This window comes from Phyllopteryx taeniolatus, chromosome 19 (genome assembly GCF_024500385.1).
Source record: "Phyllopteryx taeniolatus isolate TA_2022b chromosome 19, UOR_Ptae_1.2, whole genome shotgun sequence".
Classification (NCBI taxonomy): Eukaryota; Metazoa; Chordata; class Actinopteri; order Syngnathiformes; family Syngnathidae; genus Phyllopteryx; species Phyllopteryx taeniolatus.
Genome location: NC_084520.1, coordinates 18,889,207 through 18,912,752, shown reverse-complemented (window position 1 = coordinate 18,912,752; position 23,546 = coordinate 18,889,207). Strand labels below are relative to the sequence as shown.

Sequence of the window (23,546 nt, the reverse complement as noted above, 5' to 3'; positions counted from 1 at the left end):
CCATTTGAACGCCGTAAAATACTTAATTGTATTTCAGCACTGCATTTCCAATAGGGAACCTCATGAATTGTACAGATTAATTCATCCATCCATTTTCTTTACTGTTTAACCTCACGAGGGTCGCAGGCTGCTGGAGCCTATCCCAGCTATCTTCGGGCGGGAGGCGGGGTACACCCTGAACCGGTCGCCAGCCAATCGCAGGGCAAACATAAACAGACAACCATTCGCACTCACATTCACACCTACGGGCAATTTAGAGTCTTGTGGATGTGAGACTTAGATGTGAAACATCTAAATGATAAAACTATATCTAAATGTGAAGTACATTTCTAAATGTTAAATGTAAATGTTTAATATATATAAATACAAACGTTTAATCTATATCTAAATGTGAAATGTCCAATTTAATATTTGGATTTAACAATAGAGTTGACAAATCCAGTTCTAAATGTGCAGAAAAGTGGCTCAAAATTTCACACCAGATTTTTTAAACACCGTTTGAGACTAAATGTGACAAAATGTTGCTGTTATTTTCAGAGCGAGCCGCTTTACAAACGGCACGCCATACAAATACATGAAGTTTTGTATTTGTAATTTATTGAGATGCACTTGTAAATATTAAATGTTCTCAACTCAACTGAACAAAGACAGCTGTAACACCACATGACAATGGACAGGTCGCCAGTCAGCGATATTGTCGGGGCACATACGGACAAACAACCGATTGGTCACCAGTCAATGTTTTGGGAACAAACGCAGGCCCACATGAGCACGAGCCAACGACGAGCCGAGAGCGTGACCTCCGACCCTCTGACGTGCCGACCACTCGTGCGGCCTTTCTCAAAATTCTTTCAATGAAATAAGAAACTTGGAGCCTGTGCAATAAAAAAAACTTGATGCAGGGAATGCGTCGAGGGGGCGGCGTCACACCGTCACGCGTAGCCGCACTTGTGCGTCTTCAGGTTGCGCCCGTCGGCGTAGCGTTTCCCGCACCTGTCGCAGATGAAGCGCTTGCCGCCGGCATGCACGTGGCTCTTATGCGTGCGCAGGTGGCTGCCCTGGCTGAAGGTCTTGGCGCAGACATCGCAGGCGTACGGCCGCTCGCCCGTGTGCACGCGCGCGTGCAGCTTGAGGCCGTTGGCGCTGTTGAAGCGCTTGCCGCAGGAGACGCAGCCGAACGGCCGCTCAGCCGAGTGCGTGCGACCGTGCGCGATCAGGCTGCTCTGCTGGCTGAAGGTCTTGCCGCAGCGGCGGCACGCGTATGGCCGCTCGCCCGTGTGCACGCGGCGGTGGATCTTCAGGTTGACCGCCTGGCGGAAAGTCTTTGTGCAGACGTCGCAGGCGAAGGGTCGCACGCCGCTGTGGATGCGCAGGTGGTTCTTCAGGTTGACGGCGTGCCGGAAGGTTTTGGGGCACTGCTCGCACTTGAGGGGCTTCTGGCCCGTGTGGATCAGCTCGTGCGTCTTGAGCGTGATGGCGCGCGTGAAGCCTTTCCCGCACACGCCGCAGCAGAACGACTTGCTGCCCACATGGCCGAGGGCGTGGCGCCGTAAGTTTTGTTTCAGGGTGAAACGGTGGCCGCACTGCTCACAGGCGAAGGGCTTCTCGGCTGCACAGCGCGCCCGGAACCGCACCCGCTCGGGGGAGGCGCTGGGGCTCTCCTGTGCCGCGTGGCGGCGTGAGGCCAGTGGACTCGGCGACGCGGAGGACTTCCTCTCGTGCGTGAAGCCGTCCGCTGCCAAATCTTTGGAGTCCGAGCTCGCTAGCGGAGCCACGTCCAGTCCGGCGCCTGCCAGGAAGCGAAAGAGACAAACGCAATTGAAGGCACGCCACTGACAGAGAGTTGCACCAGCTGTTTATATTTACTGAGGGGAAAAGGACACGTGTGTGTGTGTGTGGTATGGCTGCACAATTTAAAAAAGATATTTTTCAACCCGACAACATATATTATGACATGAAATTATTATTATTTTTTTTTTATTTTTTTTTAAACGGAAACATAAATCAGGTGTGTGAAAACCAGCACACATTTCTTTTTTCCTCCCTGATTTTTTGTTTTGACAGTTTAGCATGGCTTCAGTAGAAAATAAACTATGCTCACTACAGCAGGTTTACTGAGGTCCACCTGTATTTCAATGTACTGTAGTACTGAGCAGGTCCTGCCAGACTTCAAGTTAAAATCATTTCTTTTCATGCCCACTTAGACTGTAGTAGACACTGTCCAGTGTAGAGAACGCACATTCACACAGTACTCATGTTTTTCATCAACCCGTTATTTTTCATATACAGTACATATGTTTTAACAACATTTGTATTCTAGATTTGAGTGCATTAGTTATCATGACATGTTGTTTACAGCTTCAGTTTGTCCCTTCAAAATAGCTGTGGCCCAACCCCCTCGCTCAATGTTATTGTCGTGAAATGCATTCATTGAATTTTGAAGAGCGATAGATTCTACGTTATACGCGCCCGTGCACTCATTCTTCTTTTCCTTTAGGAGTCACCACAGCGTCCAAACCATCAACATCTGCTCGCTCTAACTTGGTCTCCAAAACATCGAACCTCGGCCGTCCCTCTGATGAGCTCATTTCTAATTTGATCCAACCCGGTCACTCCGAGAGCGAACCTCAACATCTTCATGTGCTCTGCTTCCTGTCGTCTCTTCGGTCTCTAATCCGTCCATCATGGTTGGCCTCACCACTGTCTTCTAAACGTTGCCCTTCATCCTAGCAGAGACTCTTCTGTCACATAACACACCTGACACCTTCCTCCACCCGTTCCAACCCGCTTGGACCCGTTTCTTCACTTCCTGACCACACCCAACATTGCTCGGCACGGTTGACCCCAAGTATTTCAAGTCCTCCACCCTCGTTCTCTCTTCTCCCTGTAGCCTCACTCTTCCCCCTCCACCCCTCTCACTCATGCACATATATTCTGTCTGACTTCAGCTAATTTTCATTCCTCTCCTTTCCAGTGCATGCCTCCATCTTTCTAACTGTTCCTCCACCTGCTCCCTGCTTTCACTGCAGATCACAATGTCATCTCCAAACGTCACGGTCCACGGGGATTCCAGTCTAACCTCCTCTGTCAGCCTATCCATCACCACTGCAAACAGGAAGGGGCTCAGGGCTGATCCCTGATGCCCGTGCCCTCATTTATAGTCATAAAAGATGCTAAGTGTAGAACACTCTGGGCTGCTGAGTTTGTGCTGGTCAAAGTTTTCTCATTACCGTAATATTGGTGCTACTTTCTGTTAGCATGTCTATGGCTTTTCACATGACTGTACGTTAGCATTAACATAGCTGAGGTTTGTTTTACGTGTCAGTTTTGTTTCAGGGTGAAGCAGCGGCCGCCCAGCTCGCAGCCGTAGACATCGTAGACATCGTAGACACGGCACTCATAGTAGGCTACACTTAATACCATTATTCATTGATATAAATCACAGAATATAAAAACTATTCATCATAATCAGTTCAATGAAAGTTGTCTTGTTTAGTCAATAAGCCCATGTCATATCTACATTTCAGGGTTTGGTTATTATGAACAAAGATGAAATATTATACAACTGGGAGTGACAAACAGCTTGAAGGAAGCAAGTTTTGCCTCTCGTTTGGAGATTTGTTCGCCATCTGTCAAAGTGCACTGGGGGAAAAAATAAACAGTACTTAGATGTACTTTGAAGGCAAGGTTTTCGTGGTACAGTCGCAGGATCTGCGATCTGACTATGTACATTACGATGACGATGCTCCAACGATATATTGTATGGCTCGAGTCTAGGGGCTATTTGCACATGACGTCGTATCCATTGGGATCGTACGCTTCAGCCTTTTCCGGTGCTGCTCAATATGATAGCCGTTTGTTCCTAGTCTGCAGTAAACAGCAGAGTAGGAGTCTTCTAAAAGATCCTTTTTTTCTTCAAAAAGCAACACAAACAATGCCAGGAACATGTTTGTGTTTCAATGTGCACACCGTCATCCAAATTCAACAGCATTTGAAATCTTGTAAGTTGAGGTACAGTACCACGATCTACATTTTGTTGTTGCCGTTGTGCCAATTACGGTGTGCCGGATCAGGTTCTCACGCTCAGCAATGGCGTCCAGGTCCACGCGTCCGTGTTGGTCTTTGACACTGACGGCCAGGATCAACGGCGTCTCTTCAGGTGGTTCCTCCTGGTTCCACAAAGCCATCAGCGTGGGCAACGAAGCGGGACGCCGTAGAGCCGCGTCTGCGGGCTTACCTGAGCGAGTACGGGGGCGCCGTGACCCACCGGAGGGACGCCGTACGAGTGCTCCGCCTCTGTGCGGGCAGAAGGCACGTTAGCTTTGTTAGCGTCGACATAACGGGGCGGGGCCTCGAGACATACCCACGCAGGCCTTGTCGAGGACGCTGACGATGGCTATCTGCGACGTCTTGCCGCCGTGCGCTCTGCTGCCAGTCCGCCTCGGGTCGACGCCGTCCACGATGTTGACGATCTTCCCCAAAGCCTCGTTGGCCAGCGTCTCCAAGATGGCGGCAAAGTACACCTGGGACAGACGTCCGCGTCACGCGAGAGCCGAACTAAACGCCGTAGACACACTGTACACACGTAGACGTCATCTTGAGCGCTGAAACGCACGTAGGGCGGCTGTGCCTCAGTCGGTAGAGCGGGTCGTCCAGTGACCGAAGGGTCACCGGTTCAAAACCCGGTCCTTGAACCCTAATTTGCTCCCAGTGGGCCTGGCAGCGCCTTGCGTGGCAGCAGTCGCCCATTGGTGTATGAATGTGAGGTTTTGTAAAGCGCTTTGACGGTGTAGATGAAGTGCAGCCCATTTAGTATTCGTAGTTTTCAGGGTTGTGATGATTATGATCGCAGATCGATTGCTTCCAGGTCAGTCGTGGCCCAATGGCTAAGATCATCGCCCGCCACCGTGGGGACCTAGGCTCAAGACCCCGAACATCTCCCGGACTCACGGCTGTGGTGTCCTTTAGCAAGACACCGATAAGTTGCCCCCTGCTCCAGTGTGTTCCACTAACAAGTGTGTGTGTTCACTGTGGTGGGTAAAACACAAGAGAACAGATTTTGTGCGCATGCTTGCATGTTCATGACAAAGATAATTCTTCTAAACACAAGAATACCCTTCATCACAGTAACACACATTCTGGTTTAGTACATTCCTATAAGACCAAACGTTTGTCGTCATCAGATTACAAGTGGCATACACTGGTTTTGGTCACAAAAGTACCCGAACAAACGGGGGCACTAGTCTCATAGTTTGTGCAATTTGTAGATCGTCGCTTTCTGACTTGAGTTTTCAGGCATATCCGCCACGTGCAATACGGCAGAGGCAGCGACCGATCTCAGCGGCGGGCCGAGTCAAGTCCCGTGCCTCTGCGCCCACTCACCAGCTGTTCGCGGCTCTCTCTGCGCACGCTGGCCGCCCACGGAGGCTCCTCTCCGGGGCGGAGGTCGTCCGGCGGGCCGCCGCCGCCGCCGCCAAAGCCGCCCCCCCCTCCTCCTCCTCCTGATTGCTGCTTGTGGAGCTCGGCCACAGCGGCGTGCACGAGCGACTCCATGACGGCGGCCAGCTGCGCGAGCACGTCCGCGCTCATGCTGACACTTTTAGTACTTGCTTACTTTACAATCGGTTCGAAGTTTTCGGGAGGACATGACACTTTGTGACCACGGCCGTGAACTCCCTTGCCGGAAGCGGAATAACCCGGAAGGGTTTTATTTCTTTTCCGGCTCGAACTTCCGGTAGTTTCCGAACGTGAAAAAATGGTCAACAATGTTGTTCATCTCAATAAATCGTGGAAATTAAGAGAAAAAAAAAATCATAATTGTATTAATATTAATTTTGACTTTTTGTGGGGAAATTACAGACGATTTAAAAATCAATGGACGTTATAGAGTTATAGGGATGAGATCCTGGCCAAGTGGAGGAGTTCAAGTATCTCGGGGTCTTGTTCACAAGTGAGGGAAGAACGGAACGAGAGATCGACAGGCGGATCGGTGCAGCGTCTGCAGCGATGCGGACTTTGTATCGATCCGTCGTGGTAAAGAAGGAGCTAAACCGAAAGGCGAAGCTCTCGATTTACCGGTCGATCTACGTTCCTACCCTCACCTATGGTCACGAGCTGCGGGTCGTGACCCAAAGAACGAGATCCAGGATACGAGCGGCCGAAATGAGTTTCCTCCGCAGGGTGTCCGGGCTCTGCCTTAGAGATAGGGTGAGAAGCTCGGTCATCCGGGAGGAGCTCAAGAGTAGAGCCGCTGCTCCTCCGCATCGAGAGGAGCCAGATGAGGTGGCTCGGGCAGCTGGTTAGGACGCCTCCCCGGTGAGGTGTTCCGGGAGGAGACCCCGGGGACGACCCGGGACACGCCGGAGAGACCACGTCTCTCGGCCGGCCCGGGAACGCCTGGGATCCCCTCCCTGAAGAGCTGGAGGAAGTGGCTGGGGAGAGGGAAGTCCGGGCGTCCCTGCTAAAGCTACTGCCCCAACGACCCGACCTCGGATAAGCGGTAGAAAATGGATGGATGGATGGATGGAAGCTATAGATTAAAAGATGGAATATTTGAGCAAACCAATTTTTTCGACTATTTGGGAGTTATATTGGCTTCATGGTGCCTCAGTTAACATGTGAAATATGAATTAAAATGCTCCAGGCATTCCTGAGTTCCAGACGTTTTTCTGCCAAGAGGCCTGAAATCAGCTCATTGGAATTTGTGGAGTTTATCGATGTCACTAGCGAAGCTCTCCGTCGACCTCTCCGCTCCCAAGCCAGTGCTGTCAACATTAGAAAGACGTGCGCTCTTTCAAGTGGCTCTTCTACACGGAGGCAACCAATCGGAGGAAAGCGGGCATGTACATGCTCTGAGCCAAATATGGACAAACAGAATTAGCCTTTTCAGGACAACACCAAGGTTTTGTTTTTTCAATTGATAATGTCCAAGTTAGAGAGTCACTCTATGGAGGTCGAAATCGACAACATATGGAACATTTAAATGTCTGAATTTTGAATTCAACAATGGAGCTATCGATTCCTTTGAAAAGAGACGAGTACATGAGTAAGAAATCCATGAGGTCAAATAAAGTTGTGTGTTGAGTGATGACATGAGAAAATACAGGTTATCATGATTTATTCACGTATGATTCTTTTTGTGGACTAAAAGTCAAGCTTGTGTTCGACATTTCTACTCCTCCTTCTTCTTCTTCTTAAAACACCTGGCTGGACTCCAGATGGGAAGTCCCAGCGGCGCGCCGTCTCTCAGCCCACTCACTGACGAGGTGGCGAGGCTGACAGGATGTGGAGGCGAGAGGCGAGAGGCGAGAGGCGAGAGGCGGGAGGCGGGGCTACGTTACCGTGGGATACGAGAACACGCCGTCGGTGCCGCACACTCTGTGACTTCCCGCCTGGTTTCGGCACGTCGCAGTACTTGTTGGTCTGATGCCAGCGCAGGAGCGAACCCATTCATTAGGTACACCGCCACCTCGACTGAGCGGCGACCCAAATTTGCAGTTTTTACAATTACGAGCCGTCGCTGTGTCCACTCGACTGCGTTAATCACCAAACACGACTGCTGAATTCATTGCCTTAGCCTTCAGGAACAAGCCGTCCTGTTTGCGTTACATTTGCTCAATGTAAATGTAACTCAGCGAGGCGTTCGGCCACGGTAGCTAGTAGCTTCCGTATTGGAGGTTTTCCCTCCTGCGGCCCGAGTAGCTTTCTAGCGAGCTTTGTCGTGTCTGTTGGCTGTAAGAGCAAAATATTTCCAGATTTCATTCTGTGTCCGTTTCTCACACGCGCTTTGGCAAGGAGGAGCCACTTTGGACACAGACACGCATCTCTGTCACTCTAAAAGTAGCAATACTAGCGATAGCGAAAGGCGGCAGCATTGTGTCATTTTTGACGGAGAGGGATTGTGGTACTTTTGTTCGTACCGCACAGCGTACGACGCACCTTCGCCACAAGAGGCGCCTCCGCCCCTGACAGCAGAAAAAAACACTTCTTCAGGTCCACAAAGGTTCCGTCACACAACTTCTCTACTGACGCCCGATCCAGCTGTCCTGACATGGATGGACATTTTTTTTAAATAAAAAATGAAACCAGCAGGACAATAAAAACACCAAAAGCAATGAATGCACACGCTTATGGTTTCTTGTTTCTTACCCACATCCAGGCAGAAGTACGCCTGCGTGTCCTCACGGCAGCCAATGAGAACAGACTCCTTCAGCAGTGACTCTTTAGTGCCCAGCGCCCGCATATCTGCGCGCGTGCGTACACACACACACACACACACACACTAACTTGGGGAACATGCAGCTGTCCTCTTCATTTTGTTGCACCTGACAAGCAACGACAGCGCAGTTGCGCTCTTCTTTATCCAAGCAAATGTCGCTTGTCAGACGGTGCTGTGTAGCAGCATTTAGACTCTCGTATGTGCGTGTACAACGCTGCGGCGTGTACCCGTGTAGTGCAGAGTTGGGCTGGTGTAGCTTCCTGCGTTGTTTCTGCGCAGCAGAGGATCAAGTCGGTGGAAGAGGAGAAGATGTCCCGTCGCAAGTGCTGCAACGCACGCTCCGTCGTCCTGCTGCAGCTTCTTCATGTACCTGACAGCACAAGCAATCCGCTCATCAAGCGAGGAGTGAACACACCTCATCCTGGAGACAAAGCCTGAGCGACGGTGGAACACAAGAACACAGAAACTTCTTCAACATGGCTCAAGAGTTCATCATTCATCAAGTTTCATGCTGACCCCCCAGCTTCTACGGGACAAAAACGAAAAACAACATTGTTAGTTTGTTTTCTACATGACATCCGTGCTTCTGTCTTGAAACCAAGATGCGCTCTAAATTGTCCAAATGTGAAGGAAGGACATTTATTAATAGACTGCCATGCTGTCTTTTCAACGTAAATCAAGGTTAGTTTTGATAGTTTAGCTCACACGCAGACAACTCAATCGCGACCTTCTTGGATATCCCGTCCGTTTATTCACTGCGGTCAAGCCAGCCTCCACTCGTAAAGTAGCAGTCAAACCAGCCGCCCTAATTTGGTTCATACTAGGCATTACGGTAATAGGTCGCCAACTCGCGGCGAAAGCCACCTTCAAAATAAAAGCCTCCCCAATAATACGGACGTAAATGCTCTGCGGTTCAGGAATGCAACCAGCAAGGTTAATATTATTGAATCTTGAGATGCATTAAAAAAATGTAGCTTATTCGACATCTTATGAAAAATAAATGGTAAATGGACTGCTTTATCTACACCATCACAGTGCCCAAAGCGCTTTACAAAGCCTCACATTCACACACCAATGGGCGACTGCTGCCATGCAAGGCGCTGCCAGGCCCAGTGGGAGCAAACTAGGGTTCAGTGACTTGCCCAAGGACACTTCGACATGCGGACAGTCGTAGCAAGGATTCAAACCTGTTGTACCGATTGAGCCAAAGCCACCCTAAAATAATCCCATTGGTATCGCAAGACAAGTCCAGATCTGTGTGACAGACCACCAAGGACTCCACTGAAAGAGGTTTGATGAAGATCTGATATTGTATTTCAAAATAAAAGTCTCTGAAAACTGCATATGTTGCTGTCATTACCCCTGACTGAAAAAAATCTGTTTAAAAAAAAAAATCTATGAGATATCGCAACACCGGTCCTGTACTGGGGGACACTGCACCACCCCAGGTTTCCAACAAAAGAGGTCCCAACCAAATCTGATGTGTGTGAATGTGAGGTTTTGTAAAACGCTTTGGGCACTGTGATGGTGTAGATAAAGCGCTTTATAAGTGCAGTCCATTAACCATTTCTTTTTCATAACATATCAAATAAACGACATTTTTAATGCATCTCAAGATTCAAATTAACTTTGCTGGTTGCATTCCTTAACCGAAGAGCACTGACGTCCGTTTTATTGGGAAGCTTATATTTGAAGGTGGCTTTCGCCGCAAAATGGCGACCGATTACCGTAATGCCTAGTAGGAACAAAATTAGGGGCGGCTGGCTTGATTGCTACTTTACGAGTGGAGGCTGGTTTGACCGCAGTTTTTATTCTGCCCATAGTTATCAATGGATAGCTACACCAACTCAAGGAAGCAGCGTGGCTATCCGACGTGCCTATATAGCCGCCATGTTGGGGAGGTCGACTTTCCCATAGAAGGTAACTTGCTTATTCCTCAATCGAGGAATTCCATTAGGGTTACTGTTTTGTCAACGCTAAAAGATAAATAAATACATTTAGAAAAAAACAAAAAAGGGTTAGGTCAGGGTTTCATGTGAAAGGGACTCACACTTCCGTGTCGTAATTGTACGCCGTTTTACGCAACCGTATGCAGCACAACGTACCGGCATCCTTGGTCTTTTGGTTTTCTTGCCGTACACACACACACACACACACACACACACACACACACACACACACAGTGAATGCGTTGACAACTTCGACTTCCCGAGATTAACGTCGCCGTCGATGCGGAGCTCAAAATGGGCGTGTGGTATCTAACAATACATGTCCGTGGTTCTGCCCCCTGGCGGAAGTATTTGGGAGCAGCCAATAACTTTATTTCCCATAAGGCACTTCGGTGTTTCGCTCCGCATGTGGCACACGGCTCCTTCCTCCGCCTTATCATCATCATCATGTCGGTGTTCATGGACTTAAACTTGACTTTCTCGCCAGATAAAAACAACATGGAACAACTCATCGACACGGCAGCTCATCGTGAGTTTCCCGACACCGAACTGGACGAAAGCTTTTGGCTAAAGTCGACTTTATTTGAACCCGAAAGGCAGCGAGCTAGGCTAGCAATGCTAACAGTCGACGCTCTAAACTGTAAACACACGCTCACACGCGCGCTTTTAAGTCGGAAACGCCTTCTATTACCCAATACGTTACTTCCATCCCGCCTATCGTCACTCGACTTGCGGGTGTGCTGAGTCTGTACACCCACAATTGGTCGCCAGCCAATCGCGGCCAATACGTTATTTGTGTACTGTAAATTAATAGGAAGAAGTGACTTCCAAGTGTTTTCAGGTCGTGGGTCGCAACAGCGAGTCCCTTTCATGATTTGGCATCAATAACGACAAACAATATGTTGTCTTCGTGCAGTTGGTTTCTCCACAGTAGCTGTCAACTACACGTTTGAACCTGCTACCAAAAAGAAACAGGTGACACACTGAATTCACTGATCCAAACAAATACCCACTGAACCAGACACACCTGACTGCATTTTCTCGTGTAGGCGATTCCGGCACCAAAGCCGATCGATGAGCTCATCGCTCAGCTGCCCATCGTCCAGGTAATCAACAGTTCTCTTGTCTTATTTTGTGTGTGTGTGTGTCTGTGTATGTTTGGACGCTGCTACAAAAGTTCATTTGAGTTACTGTGTGTGTGTGTCTGGGGGCGCAGGGTCGCTCTCGACCAATCAGAGTGCTCAACAGACTGACGCTGGTGATGTCAGAGCTGAGTCATTTTGTAAGTACTTCCTGCACTGCCATTAAAAAGTACTTCAGTCAATGACGTGCATGTGTGGGTTCGTGTGCGTGCAGAGGCCGAATCCTACAGAGTATGCTGGGTATGACCTGCTGGCAGTCCAGCCAACGACAGAAAAACTTTTTCATGTGAGATATGTACACACACAGACGCACACCAAAAATAGACACACTGACACTTGTGAGTTGTGTTTGGGTTTGTTGAAGGCAGCGTGCACGCAGTTGGACGTGGACGTCATCAGCGTGTCAGTGACTGAGAAACTTCCTTTCTTCTTCAAGAGAGCGCCAGTCAACGTGGTGACTTATTTAGATTTTATAGTCCCTACATATCAATTAAATATTGCTGAAACCTCCTATGTCAAAATTTGTCAATTTCATATTTTTTCCACAAGTCAATATTGGTCAGTTGCCGGGTTGATTCTGTTATTCATTTAAATGGGTGACCAAACGAAAGTGTTGAAAATGACTTGCTCTCTTTAATGATGTTCAACATGCATTTTTGGGGGGGAAGGGGGGGTGTTTAATGAAAAGTGAAGCTTTTGGAGATGCAAGGCTTCCACCTGATGCCAGCGAGATGCACACAATGGTGTGTGTGTGTGTGTGTACGCGCGCATGTAGGCTGTGGCGAGGGGTTTGGCGTTTGAAGTTTCGTACGCCTCAGCCATCCGAGACGCCACCATGAGGCGCTATACCATTGCAAACGCTGCTAGTCTGATGCAGGCCTGCAAAGGGAAGGTGAGAATGATGCGACGACGACGAGGTCATTGTGATGAACATGAGGACGATGGCCGCTCTTGTCTTTCAGAACGTGCTGCTGTCCAGTGCGGCGGCGAAGGTGCGGCAGCCGGCTCTTCTCTGACCCATCGTGTGCGCGCATTATTTTGTTTGTGTGTCCCAATGCTGACGTGTGTTTGTGTCATCAGCCGCTGGAGCTGCGAGGACCTTATGACATCATCAACTTGTATCCTTGGGCCCGCCCACTGCTCTTCTGGCTCCTCACACGTATGTTTTCCTGATGTGTCCCTCAGATGCTCGTTGATCGGTCTGTCCGACTTGGACGCTAAGCGCTCCGTTTCCTGCGTGTGTCGCTCGCTTTTGTTGCACGCTGGTAGGTATACAGAGTGGGCGGAGCTTGCATCCCAAGTGTGTCGGAAGAGAGCTGATTTTTATTTTTTTGGGGTCGCAGAAACCAGGAAGACAGCGAGCGGCGCCATTTTCACCCAAAAGAGCTGCAGCGCCTCCCCTCGTAGGTGATATTGGTCAAGTTAAAGGGGTGGGGCCAATTCATAGTTTTGGTTTGCTCGGTAGGTGGCGCTGGCGAAGGCAGCGCGCGCAGAGGTGACGGTCCCACTGCCAAACGACTTAAAAGTCAGCTGACGGACGAGTCCCGGATATAAGCCCCACCCTCTGCTGCTACGACGGCCAAAACTGACAATGTTTTATATTTTGATTGCAGCAGATTAAAAGTTGATGTTCATGCCAGGAGGGCTTCAGAATAAAAGTCCTACTTGATTTCACTTGCAAGGTTTGTGATCATTTTATTTTGACAGTCGTTAACAAAATGTCAAATGTTTTAGTCTCAGAACAACAGGAAGTTATGTTCTTAAACGAGTCGGAGATGGCGTCAGCGCAACTGGTTGGCGACCAGTCCGGGGCGTATGACCGCCTCTCGCCTGGATGGCCGTCACAGATTCCAGCTCGGGCAAAAGAGGGCAACATGGAAACGCTTCAGGTCTCATCTTCCACTCGACCAATCAGCAGTGTGAGTTTGTCAAAGCCCCGCCTCCTGCGGGCCTCATGTGGCTGATGTGACCCTGAAAGGTGTGATGATGTCATCGCATGGGCGTGGCTAAAAGCAACAGGATTTAAACATGCCAAAACATACATAGCATACACATTCACACGCGTATGCATCACATCTGTAAAGAGTTATGTGGGTGTGTTCGTGTTACTGCAAGTGTGTTTTGTTTGTGCGTGTTTTGTTATGTACGTGCATTTGTACATATGTATCCTGTGTCCTACGGCGTATGTGTTCCATCTGTGTGTGTGTGTGTTGTGTACGTTTGTGTATATATTCGGGATGTGTGTGCGTGTTGCGGTTCTGGTCGGGTACCGGCTCGCCTGCGAGACATCTGACGCAAGACAGTGGCGGACTTCCCGGTCGGAAAAGGTACACCTGCACGGACACGCACACGTGATATGTTTCCATAACAACAGCAGGAAGCCCCGAGTCTGGAGAAAACGTCATCACGGCAACCGGGACTGACCTGCCCTCCTCTCTTTTCCTCCTCACGAGGAATTCGAACCAAAGCGGGAAGCATTTCCATTGGACCACCGCCGTCCGGAAGTCCCGCCTCCAAACGGACTCGCTTCTTCTGCACATTTCAATACAACACACACGCAATACGTTTCATGGCTCTCTCTCTCTCTCTCTCTCTCTCTCACACGCACACACGCACACACGCGGGCGCACGTTTACCGGTCTGCAAGTCCAAAGATCCACTTCCGGCTCCCAACATCTCTTGACGAGCTGCTCGCGTTGCATGCTCACGACGGCCGGCTAACATCCGGTTAGCCCGAAGCTAAGCCTGAGGCTAACATCAATGGGATCGATCGCTTTGTCGTTCTTGTCTGCCGTCCAAATGTGACCTACAGCACCAGGACCGGACTTCACATTCTCTACGTCATACATACGTCACGTTCGGGAAGTGTGACCTCTTCAAAATAAAATCACAGCGTTCAGCCGTACCTACGCGATTGAACTACAAAACAAAATGTAAACGCACACGCGTACAGGATATGTACGAATAAAATATCTATCGTCAATTTGTAGCTGAAGATGAGCAACGTCACAATGTCAAACGGCGTGATGGGCCAAGTAATGCCTCCATCGAGATATTGGCTATCACCTGTCGCAGGCGATTTCCCAGATCGGTTGTTGTTGGAACGACAAAACTTGTGGTGTGACGTAATCCACGACCAACAACTTGGCCCTATGACGCCAAAATGAGAAGTCTCGCATGTTTGATTTTTGGGATCCCTTCCATATCAACGACAACTCTCCGACAGCGCACCTTGACGTGACGTCGACCAATAGGATTGCGTATTGAGACCGGCGCATCGCCTCGTGCTTGCCGTTGTCAAACCAATGATTACCGACGCTTTAGAGCAGATTTGACAGAACGCCGGCATGTTTACGTCCAACTGTTAGTGCTAGCACTAGCTTGCTAGGCTACATAAGGTTTTGTTGCCTGCTTGCGAGCCGTTTCATATTTCAAATACGGGAACACGCGTCAAACAATCCTTGAACGAACGTCCTCTCCTCAGCACCCGTGGCGACCACCACAGGGTTTCCCTCATTTTGTACACACGCAATACATTGGCGAGGCGCATTGGTGTTGTCGTCGCCATGGTAACGAGCGCATCCGGTTGCGTTTGCCGCTGACACGTTTTTCTGTCTCCGCCTCTCCGACCGGTGTTTGATTTGACAAGATAAAGCCCAGTGATCGTAAAAGACGGGATGCATTTCGTGTAGTGTTGCCACCATCTGGCCGAGATGTGGCAAGTTTGATGGCAGTAGTCTGACAGAAGACCAAATGTGTCTTCTCGTCTGATCCAGGCATACGTTCGATTAAAAGTTCCCTTTGTTGTGACGCTGTTTTGTCGCCAGGTGGCAGCAGAGTCACAGAACTGAAATAATTGAACTGTAATGCTCGTCAAGTCACTGATGGTGTCGCGAGTGGTACACTCGCCTGACTTGAGTGCGGGCAACGTTGGTTCACTTCCCACTCAGCGGCGGTGTGAGTGTGAGTGCGAATGGTTGTCCGTGCCTGCGTAGATGTGCCCGCCTATGTGCCCGGTGTCGTCCGCCTTTCGCCCGAAGTCAGCTGGGATAGGCGACCCTGAACAGGATAAGCGGTGTTGACAGTGGACAAAAAGAAAAAAATAACAACCAGATCGAAATCTAATTGAATGAAAAGAACCATTTCAAAAAAATATATCAGGATTTTAAAAAAACAATTATTTTTCGTGCTATTCTCCTCCAATTACCTACCAATCGGTGCCGTTTCACCTCAAACGAGAACATAACTACTACTAGAAATCAGCCCGAGGTGAACAAAAAAAACAAAAAACAAAAAAAAGGCTTCTTCACCGTTCCCCTCTTTTTTTTTTTATTCCCCTGGCCTGGTGGGTGTGCCCCCTGCGGGTGGTCTGTGACCCGATGACAGAGATTGGCGACTCGAGTCACATGACTTGAGTACAATAGAATATGGTTTACGAATTGTGGGAGTTGTAAGGAGATGAAGAGAGTTGATAAAATAATGGATTCAGTGACCCTGGGTTGTGTTGACAGAAAGGACATCATTGAGGTGGTAAACAAATGTTTGAACAAAGCTTCTACTGACAAGAGTGATATGTATTTAGTTAAATCGCTAATTGGGGGAATCGCTGATCCATTTACTCATATTTGTAATTTATCCCACGAGGGTGGAGTGTGGGATAAATACGCTGCGCCTTATGTATGTGTTTAATACAGGAATAGACCCCGTAACTGAGACTGCGCCTTTTAATACGGTGCGCCTTATGGGCTTGCCCCTTAAAATGATGATGAAACTGAATGGAAACATCTTCATATTGAAATACAATTGGAAAGTATGAGCCAGCTGACTGAGTGATTGAAGTGAAAGTGTGAACACAAACACATCGCAATTTATAAGAGGGCGTGCCCACTTGTGTAAACACAAGTTGGTTACTTTGGATGTATCTCTGTGTCATTTTTCACAAAAAAATCTGGCATTTGAACAGGGGTGTGTAGACTTTTTGTATTTGAGCTACGAACTAACATCAATGCACGAGTCCAACAAAAAAACCCACAAATGTTTTCACATTCGAATCACAACGAATGAAAGAACGACATACTACTTACGTTATTGTGACGAGAGCAGCAACTATTGCCAGGCTGTATTTACTTTGAAAAAAACAAATATTCCACAACTGTTGGCCTGCCCGTCGATATGAAGACGCGATATGCCAGCGCACTGTAGCAGCCTGGCTACGCGACGTGCCTGCGTGGCGACCATGTTGGGGAGGTCAATGTTCCCATTAAAGGCAAAGCATGGACATTGAATTTAAGTCGGAACTTGTTCACTTCTCACGCAACTTTACTTTTTTTTGTCGAAGCAAAACGTGTACTATCAAGACAAAACATCTTTTTTCCTGTGAATTTAGGATACTCCCAGGTCCCTTGTCTTGATTGTACGATATTTTATGCAACACAATGTGTCTGCACCCTTGGCCTTTCGGTGTTCTTGCCGTCCACACACATGGAATGCATTGACGACTTTGAGCCTCCTAGCTTAGCGTTGCCATAGGGACGCAGCTCAAAAGGGGCGTGTGAATCGCTACCTATTCATATCCTTGGTCCTGCCTGTGCGGCTGCAGCCATTTTGACTTAATGCGCATGTGTGCCTGAGATCTGTGCATAAAGTTGTTTGGTAGGGAGATGCAGCAGACGTATCACCCAAAATGTGCCACCGTACTCTCTTTCCTGTTTCATCGATAGTTTTCAAATAATCAAATTGGATTTTTTCCATTTGTTGGACTATTATTTTGGAATAGTACAAGGAGTACCGTTCCATTCAGATTCGCTAGTCATTCATTAGTGTCGACACGAATAGCCAATGGAGATTTCGAGGGTGAGTCCGAGCCCCACTTTTTATCCATCCATCCACCTATCCTCACGGGGGTCGCGGCCATGCGAGAGCCTATCCCATCTGACTCTGGGCGAGAAGCGGAGTACACCGTGATCTGGTCGCCAGCCAATCGCAGGGCACACATAGAAAAACAACCATTGGCACTCACATTCACATCTACTGGCAATTTAGAGTCTTCAATTAACCTAGCATGCAAGTTTTTGGGATGTGGGAGGAAAGCGGAGTGCCCGGAGAAAACCCACGCAGGCACGGACGGGGAGAACATGCAAACTACACACAGGCGAGGCCGGGGATCGAACCCCGGTCCTCAGAACTGCGAGGCAGATGTGCTAGCCAGTCGATCGCCGTGCCCCTACTTTTTATATTGATTGTAAATAGTGTCCAGCGACATGCCAGTGTTAGCCTTTGTTTAAATGTCTTCTCTGAAAAAACGTAGGAGTTGCAACAAGACTTTACACCGATCTGATCAGCTTGATCAGTATTGGCCGATAATTGGCATTTTATGCTGATCGGATTTAATGTCATAAGTCGCCGATCCGCAAAAGACATTTACTCCGCGTCGCCATCGTGTACAGTATATTTGAATACTTTTATTTTTAGCCATGTCGCGTCTCTTTTGGCGTCGTCCTGTAAATATCTGACCGTCAATAAAGTTATTTAAAAAAAAACATGTCGGCGGTGTGGGACAGACAACATGTAATGCGTGGATCAGACAACCAGACAAATTTGCTCTTTCACGATTGCACTACGTCAGACTCTCCAGCCATCCGTTTTCTTTACCGCTTCTCCTCACGAGGGTCGCGGGCGTGCCCGAGCCCATCCCAGCTATCTTCGGGCGGGAGGCGGGTACACCCTGAACCGGTCGCCAGCCAATCGCAGGGCACATGCAAACAAACAACCATTCGCACTCACATCCACACCTACGGGCAATTTAGAGTCATCAATCAACCGACCACGCATGTTTTTGGGATGTGGGAGGAAACCGGAGTGCCCGGAGAAAACTCACGCGGGCACGGGGAGAACAGGCAAACTCCACGGAGGCGGGGCCGGGATTTGAACCCCCGTCCCCAGAACTGTGAGGCAGATGTGCTAACCAATCATCCACCGTGCCGGCTACGTCAGACTATTGCAATCAAATCTCGTATTCCGATACCAGCGCATCCGGTCTCACAGTCGCGGGGCTTTATCTTGTCAACTCAACCGACCGGATACACTCGTTACCATGGTGACGACAACAACAATGGAACGCGTCCTGTGTGTTATAAGAACAAAACGGGGAACAACGTGTGCTGATTGTCACCGGTGCTCGGAAGAGGACTTTAATTCAAGGATTCCTTGAGGTATGTTCACATACTTTGAATACGACACCGCTCGCAAGCAAGCAACAAAACGTTATGTAGCCTAGCAAGCTAGTGCTAGCACTGAGGGTTGTACGTAAACATGCCGCCGTTCTGTCGAATCATGCTCTGAAATGAGTAATCTAACGACAGTAAGTTAGCGCCCGTTATTTCTGTCCTGTTGCAATGTCGGCTTGACCTGACCGATTAGAAGACACGACCTGAATAGCGAATGCGTTTGAAGATACTCAGTATACAGTACGCAAGTATATACAGTAAATAAACAAGTCATCTAAATAGACACATTGCTCCATCTTGTGATCGGATCGGTCATCGGTTATTGTTTTTTGAAACTCGCTGATCAGCCCCCAAAATGGTGTAAAGCCTAGTTGCAACCAGTTCACTTTACTACAAAGTGCACAGCATACTTTGCTTCCAAATACAGTCGAGTTGAATCAAGTGGATCAAACCCCACTTTTCAAAATCTCAGCTGTTGTTTATTTAACGTTTGTAAGATGTTAGTGTACTTTTTAGTGTTATGGTTAGAGAATGTTTTTTTTATTACCGCTCTAATATATGTCGTGACTCACAAGTTGTGACTCGACTCGTCTCACTTGACTTGCTCGATTTTTTTGGCCCACAGTGGCCTGGGAAATTGGAAGCTTAAGACTTGAGACTTGGTTGTGACTCGCACTTATGTGACTTACTGTGCCCTCTGCTAGATGACTGAAAATCTACACACACACGTTCAAAGAAATATGACCACATAACGCTAAAAGTAGAAAACATTTCAAGGTCATCTGCTTCAACATTGAAACGAAGTCCCAAGAAGCTCCTGGAATCAAAACAAAGGAAAAAGAGCGGAAAGCCAAAGAGAGCCGGCAGCTGGACACGCACGCACGCACACACACGTGTCACATGACCACAGTGAAGCCGATTAGAAGCCTCTGTGGGAATTCTGCTGCTTGAAGATGATCTACTTCCCACACGCCAGCTGGACAACTCTTGTGTGCATATGGAACACGCACACACGCACACGCACACACTCTCCTAGTTTTGGGCACGAGCTCGTTCTTCACGAGCTGGCTTCGAGACTGCCATCTCGAAGCCAGTCGGCACAAAGTGAGAGAAACAAACAGACCCAACTAACAGGTTGTCAATCAAACACAAGCGGGGTCGCCATTGGTCCAGCAGCGTGTTGGGCGGGATGAGGGACAGATCCGCCCATAAAAGGAGCCAATTTCAGAATGGCGAGATATACACTTTAAAATGTTGTCTATTATTTTTTATGCTTGGGGTATTTTGACCAAAGCACACGCACACACTTGGGAATGCTTTTCGTGTGTGCAAAATAGCTGTGTAGGGGGAGGGGCTCATTACTTGACAGCGAATCATTCTTCAGTGCTCCCGACAACATGAGAAGACTTTTCCTTTTCTTTGAGGATGATTGACTTCTACTGGTTGCAAACACGATACAAGCCGAGTGATGATTGACAGAGCTAATTAGCACACACGCGCGCACACACACACACACGCTGACTCAGCATTTTGGCAACCGGTGACGTCACAGGTGACCTTGACGACGTCTTACCCAATGAAAGCAAAATGTTTGCTTGAAAGACTTTGAGCGGGAATGAGGAATGTCGTGTACGCAATGAAAGCGAGCGGCTCGTGATCGCGAAGGAGCTGCCGAGCGCAATTTGACACAAACGCTCCAACGGCCTCGTGAAGACGATTTGAAACCTCTTCGATTAGGAGCGATGACGGCGTCCAGTGCGGTCCGATCACTTCACACGCTCTGGATCGAACTCGAGCATCAAACGTGTGCGCGTGTGTGAAGACCACGTCCGTGCGGTCCAATGAGGCTCGTCTTCTTCGCCTGACGTTTGATGAAATTTCCTGTCACTCGTTTGTCCTAAAGGTCAGCGGTGGCACACTTACTAAAACCTAATGACTGTGTGTGTGTGTGTGTGATGTCATTAGCAGGTCCCTAAAAACATTAACGAGACCCATAAAAGGAAAAAATGAGACTTTTAATGCCGTGCTTGAACAGCTGCTGTGTGTGCGTGTGTATGCGCGTGTGTGAGTGTGAGTGTGTGAAAGATGGTCAGTTTGTCTCTTTAATGACCCCCCCTCTCTAACGAGCTAATAAGGGGAGCTCGTCAAGCAGACAGACAGACTTCGCTCGGCCGATAAAACGGAAGAAAATGAGCTCACCTGCCATAACCGAGGCAGCGGGGGGGGGCGGGGCCAGGTGCATCCCCAGGCATACGCGCGTCAATCAAATTTCACGCGAGACTCGTAAAGTTGACCGAGATTTACGAGTGCCCGGTGACAGTCGCGATGCGTTCGGGAACTCGAATATTCATGAGAAATAACAGCGGGCGAGGTTTGGGTGCCCATCGTGACGTGGGACGTTCATCGTCAGTCGCTGTCGACCGACAACAGCGAGTTGGCGTATTTTCGAGTGGGAGGCAACCGTCAGCTCCCTCACAGGGCGTTCTTGAAACTGGCCATCACGGAGTCGGGCCTCACCCGCTCCGCCGGGGACGGGCCCAGATGACGGCCAACCCTGACCCACCCCGGACACGGCCTGTTCGACCCCTCGGGGGGGCGGGGGGGGGGGGCTACGGTCCGTTCGGACCAGAACCTGTCGTCTGCCCGTCGTCCGTCAAGTCTTCATCCGCCCGTCCGCTTTCCGTACCGCTTCACATCGCGCGGGTCGCGGGGGCGCTGCGGCCTATCGCAGCTATCTTCGGGCGAGAGGCGGGGTACGCCCTCAACTGGTCGCCAGCCAATTGCAGTAGTTAAATCCAAATGTGAAATGTTACACCCAAATCTCATGTCTCGATTTAACATATTTAACATTTGGATTTGAGATTTCGGTGTAACATTTCATATTTGGATGATAAAAAAGTTTTTTAAAAGGCGTTTTGAAGCTAAATGTGACAAAATGTTGCCGTCATTTTTGGCGGGGGTAGCTTTATTTTAAACGGCACTCCGTAGTTTAGCACGTAGCCAACCTTTGTGGCTGCACAGCTGCGAACATCGCACACACACACACACACACAGGTGACCTGCTATTAGCAAGCTTTTCTGCTTCACTGCCACTTGGCAATGACGCTCAACTGTGTGTGTGTGTGTGTGTGTGTGTGTGGTAACGTGTTGGTTGAGTAAGTGAGTGATGGATGGGTGTGTGTGTGTGTGTGTTAGGGTGGGGGCATGCCCCCAGAACACCCGTCTGTCTATGACAGACAGAATGACACAAGTGGAGGAAGAAAAATGGAGAAATGGGCAGAAAGAGAAAGTGTGTGTGTTGACCCTTTAAGAGTTCACATGCACAGTGACACCTCATCAAACGGCTGACGCAGGCACACGCAGGCCCCGCCCGCGCCTCTAAAGTGAGCCTAAAGCTGCAGCTGACAAGAACGCACACACTCAGCGCACTTTTAATTAGTGTTGCAGTTTGAGTTGAATGATCTCGCGCACGCGCCCGCGCGCGCACTCCCGCCGTGCGCTGAGGTTAAGTCAATTTGCGCCGGTGCTTCGCGAATGAAACCCCCCCCCCAAGCCGTCGCTCGATGGCGGCCGCATGGCGAACTGCAAGCCGCCTCCCGACATCTGCGCGCTTTCTCCTTTGTGTCTCGCCTGCTGCGCTCTCGCCACCTTTTCCGTCTTTGTCTCTGCGCGGCGCATCAGTCCACATTATGTGCCGGCGGCGTGCCGTCTATTACCTCGGCGGATCGTCCATTAGTAACAGCTGAATCCTTCTATTAGATTGAGGAAGCGGGCCTCATAAATTGGGCCAGCGGAGAACGCGAGCGCCGGCTCAGTGTTTTTGATAATGAAAGGAAGTGGCTTTAAATTCACATTACCTTTGTAATGTACTTCATGCTTGATCATATCAGCCTCTTGGATTTTATTAAGGTGTGCCGGCGCGTCCATCTCCGTCTGTCGCCGCCCAAAACGCATTTCCTCCAACGAGCGCTTCGTCCTCTGAGCCGCCGTTCAAGGTCGCGCTCGCTCTTCCTCTCGCATATTAGCGAGTACATTCGCGTCAGCCGACTACTCCGCCAGTCGACTGCTCTCGTCTAATGTACTCCCCGAAAGTTCCAAGTTGCCGTCTCGATACAGACAGACAGACAGACAGACAGACGCAGAAGTGATGGAAAGCGGAAGGAACGGAGGTGACTCCGGTCGCTTGTCGGAGTACTTTGAACGTATCCTACTTTTTGCTTTTACTCGAGTATGCACGTTAAGAAGAAACGACACAACGATCGACACGAAGCCCGCCATTTTTCAATTACCGCGTGCGCAATCTATTTTTAGACTTTGGTCTTCGACTTCCGCATTGGACGCCGGTTGCGCCAATCTGACGTCACCGACCGAGGCGGTCACATGACCGCGCACCAAGTCTTCTATTGGGCGCAGTCACGTGCGCTTTCCGGTACGGGCGACATGCGACTCAGACCGAACGAACTCGATACGAACGGCGAGGCGCACCTGGACGATACGCGAGCGGCCGGAGCGAGCCGATTGGCCGCTGCGATGAGAACGGGGCCGATGAGAACAGGAGGAGATGAAAAGCAAAAACGAGCAGAGAACACGTGAATGTGGGACACAGCAAAACTTGACAAAACAGGAAACAAACACAATCAGTCAACAAAAACACAAAACGTGGCAGGCGTGGCTTTGAAAATATAGATCATAGTTGTGTACAGTCTCCGTAGTGGAAGCGCTGTCGGGGCGTTGGGTTCCAAGTATCGTAGCGTAGCGGTGTGGCGGAGTCGTGTCGGCTTGCACTTTAGTGTGGTGCTAAAAGGAGGGATGTTAAATAAAAGGTAAAATTGGTCGGGGGGGCCGTTTTATGGCTTTGAAGAAAATGTCAGCAACGAGACTTCCCTCGAGGGGGCGAGCTTTTAAAAAGGGTGCTGACGCCGCAAATTTGACTCGATTCGAATCTGCGTGCGCGTGCGTGCGTGAGAGTGGCGTTTGATTGCACATGTTGACTTCTGCCTCAATTATGTTC

General features: G+C 49.3%; 2 protein-coding genes across 8 annotated transcripts; one reads left to right on the top strand and one right to left on the bottom strand.

The window, feature by feature from the left end:
* Positions 1–575: 575 nt before the first annotated feature.
* On the bottom strand, positions 576–10,467 carry LOC133468886 (zinc finger protein 568-like). Of its 4 annotated transcripts, XM_061755135.1 has the most exons (7): positions 10,324–10,467; positions 8,446–8,652; positions 8,149–8,244; positions 4,364–4,523; positions 4,238–4,296; positions 4,031–4,169; positions 576–1,789 (listed from the first exon to the last, which is right to left on the bottom strand). In XM_061755135.1, the coding sequence occupies exons 3-7, from the start codon at positions 8,152–8,154 to the stop codon at positions 933–935; spliced, it is 1,221 nt and encodes a 406-aa protein (XP_061611119.1). In that variant the 5' UTR covers positions 8,155–8,244; positions 8,446–8,652; positions 10,324–10,467; the 3' UTR covers positions 576–932. The 4 variants fall into 4 exon arrangements, with proteins under 4 accessions (XP_061611119.1, XP_061611120.1, XP_061611118.1 ...); XM_061755136.1 differs by having other exon boundaries at positions 8,149–8,652; XM_061755134.1 differs by lacking the exons at positions 8,149–8,244; positions 8,446–8,652; positions 10,324–10,467 and adding an exon at positions 5,383–5,798 and having other exon boundaries at positions 4,082–4,169.
* On the top strand, positions 10,462–12,983 carry rpp30 (ribonuclease P/MRP 30 subunit). 4 transcript variants are annotated; one of them, XM_061755140.1, is made up of 12 exons: positions 10,524–10,696; positions 11,084–11,142; positions 11,217–11,273; positions 11,384–11,449; positions 11,524–11,595; positions 11,674–11,763; positions 12,085–12,201; positions 12,272–12,301; positions 12,390–12,427; positions 12,495–12,574; positions 12,653–12,712; positions 12,775–12,983. In XM_061755140.1, the coding sequence occupies exons 1-12, from the start codon at positions 10,615–10,617 to the stop codon at positions 12,861–12,863; spliced, it is 840 nt and encodes a 279-aa protein (XP_061611124.1). In that variant the 5' UTR covers positions 10,524–10,614; the 3' UTR covers positions 12,864–12,983. The 4 variants fall into 4 exon arrangements, with proteins under 4 accessions (XP_061611123.1, XP_061611122.1, XP_061611121.1 ...); XM_061755139.1 differs by lacking the exon at positions 12,495–12,574 and having other exon boundaries at positions 10,462–10,696; positions 12,390–12,468; positions 12,579–12,712; XM_061755138.1 differs by having other exon boundaries at positions 10,462–10,696; positions 11,524–11,763.
* Positions 12,984–23,546: the final 10,563 nt, after the last annotated feature.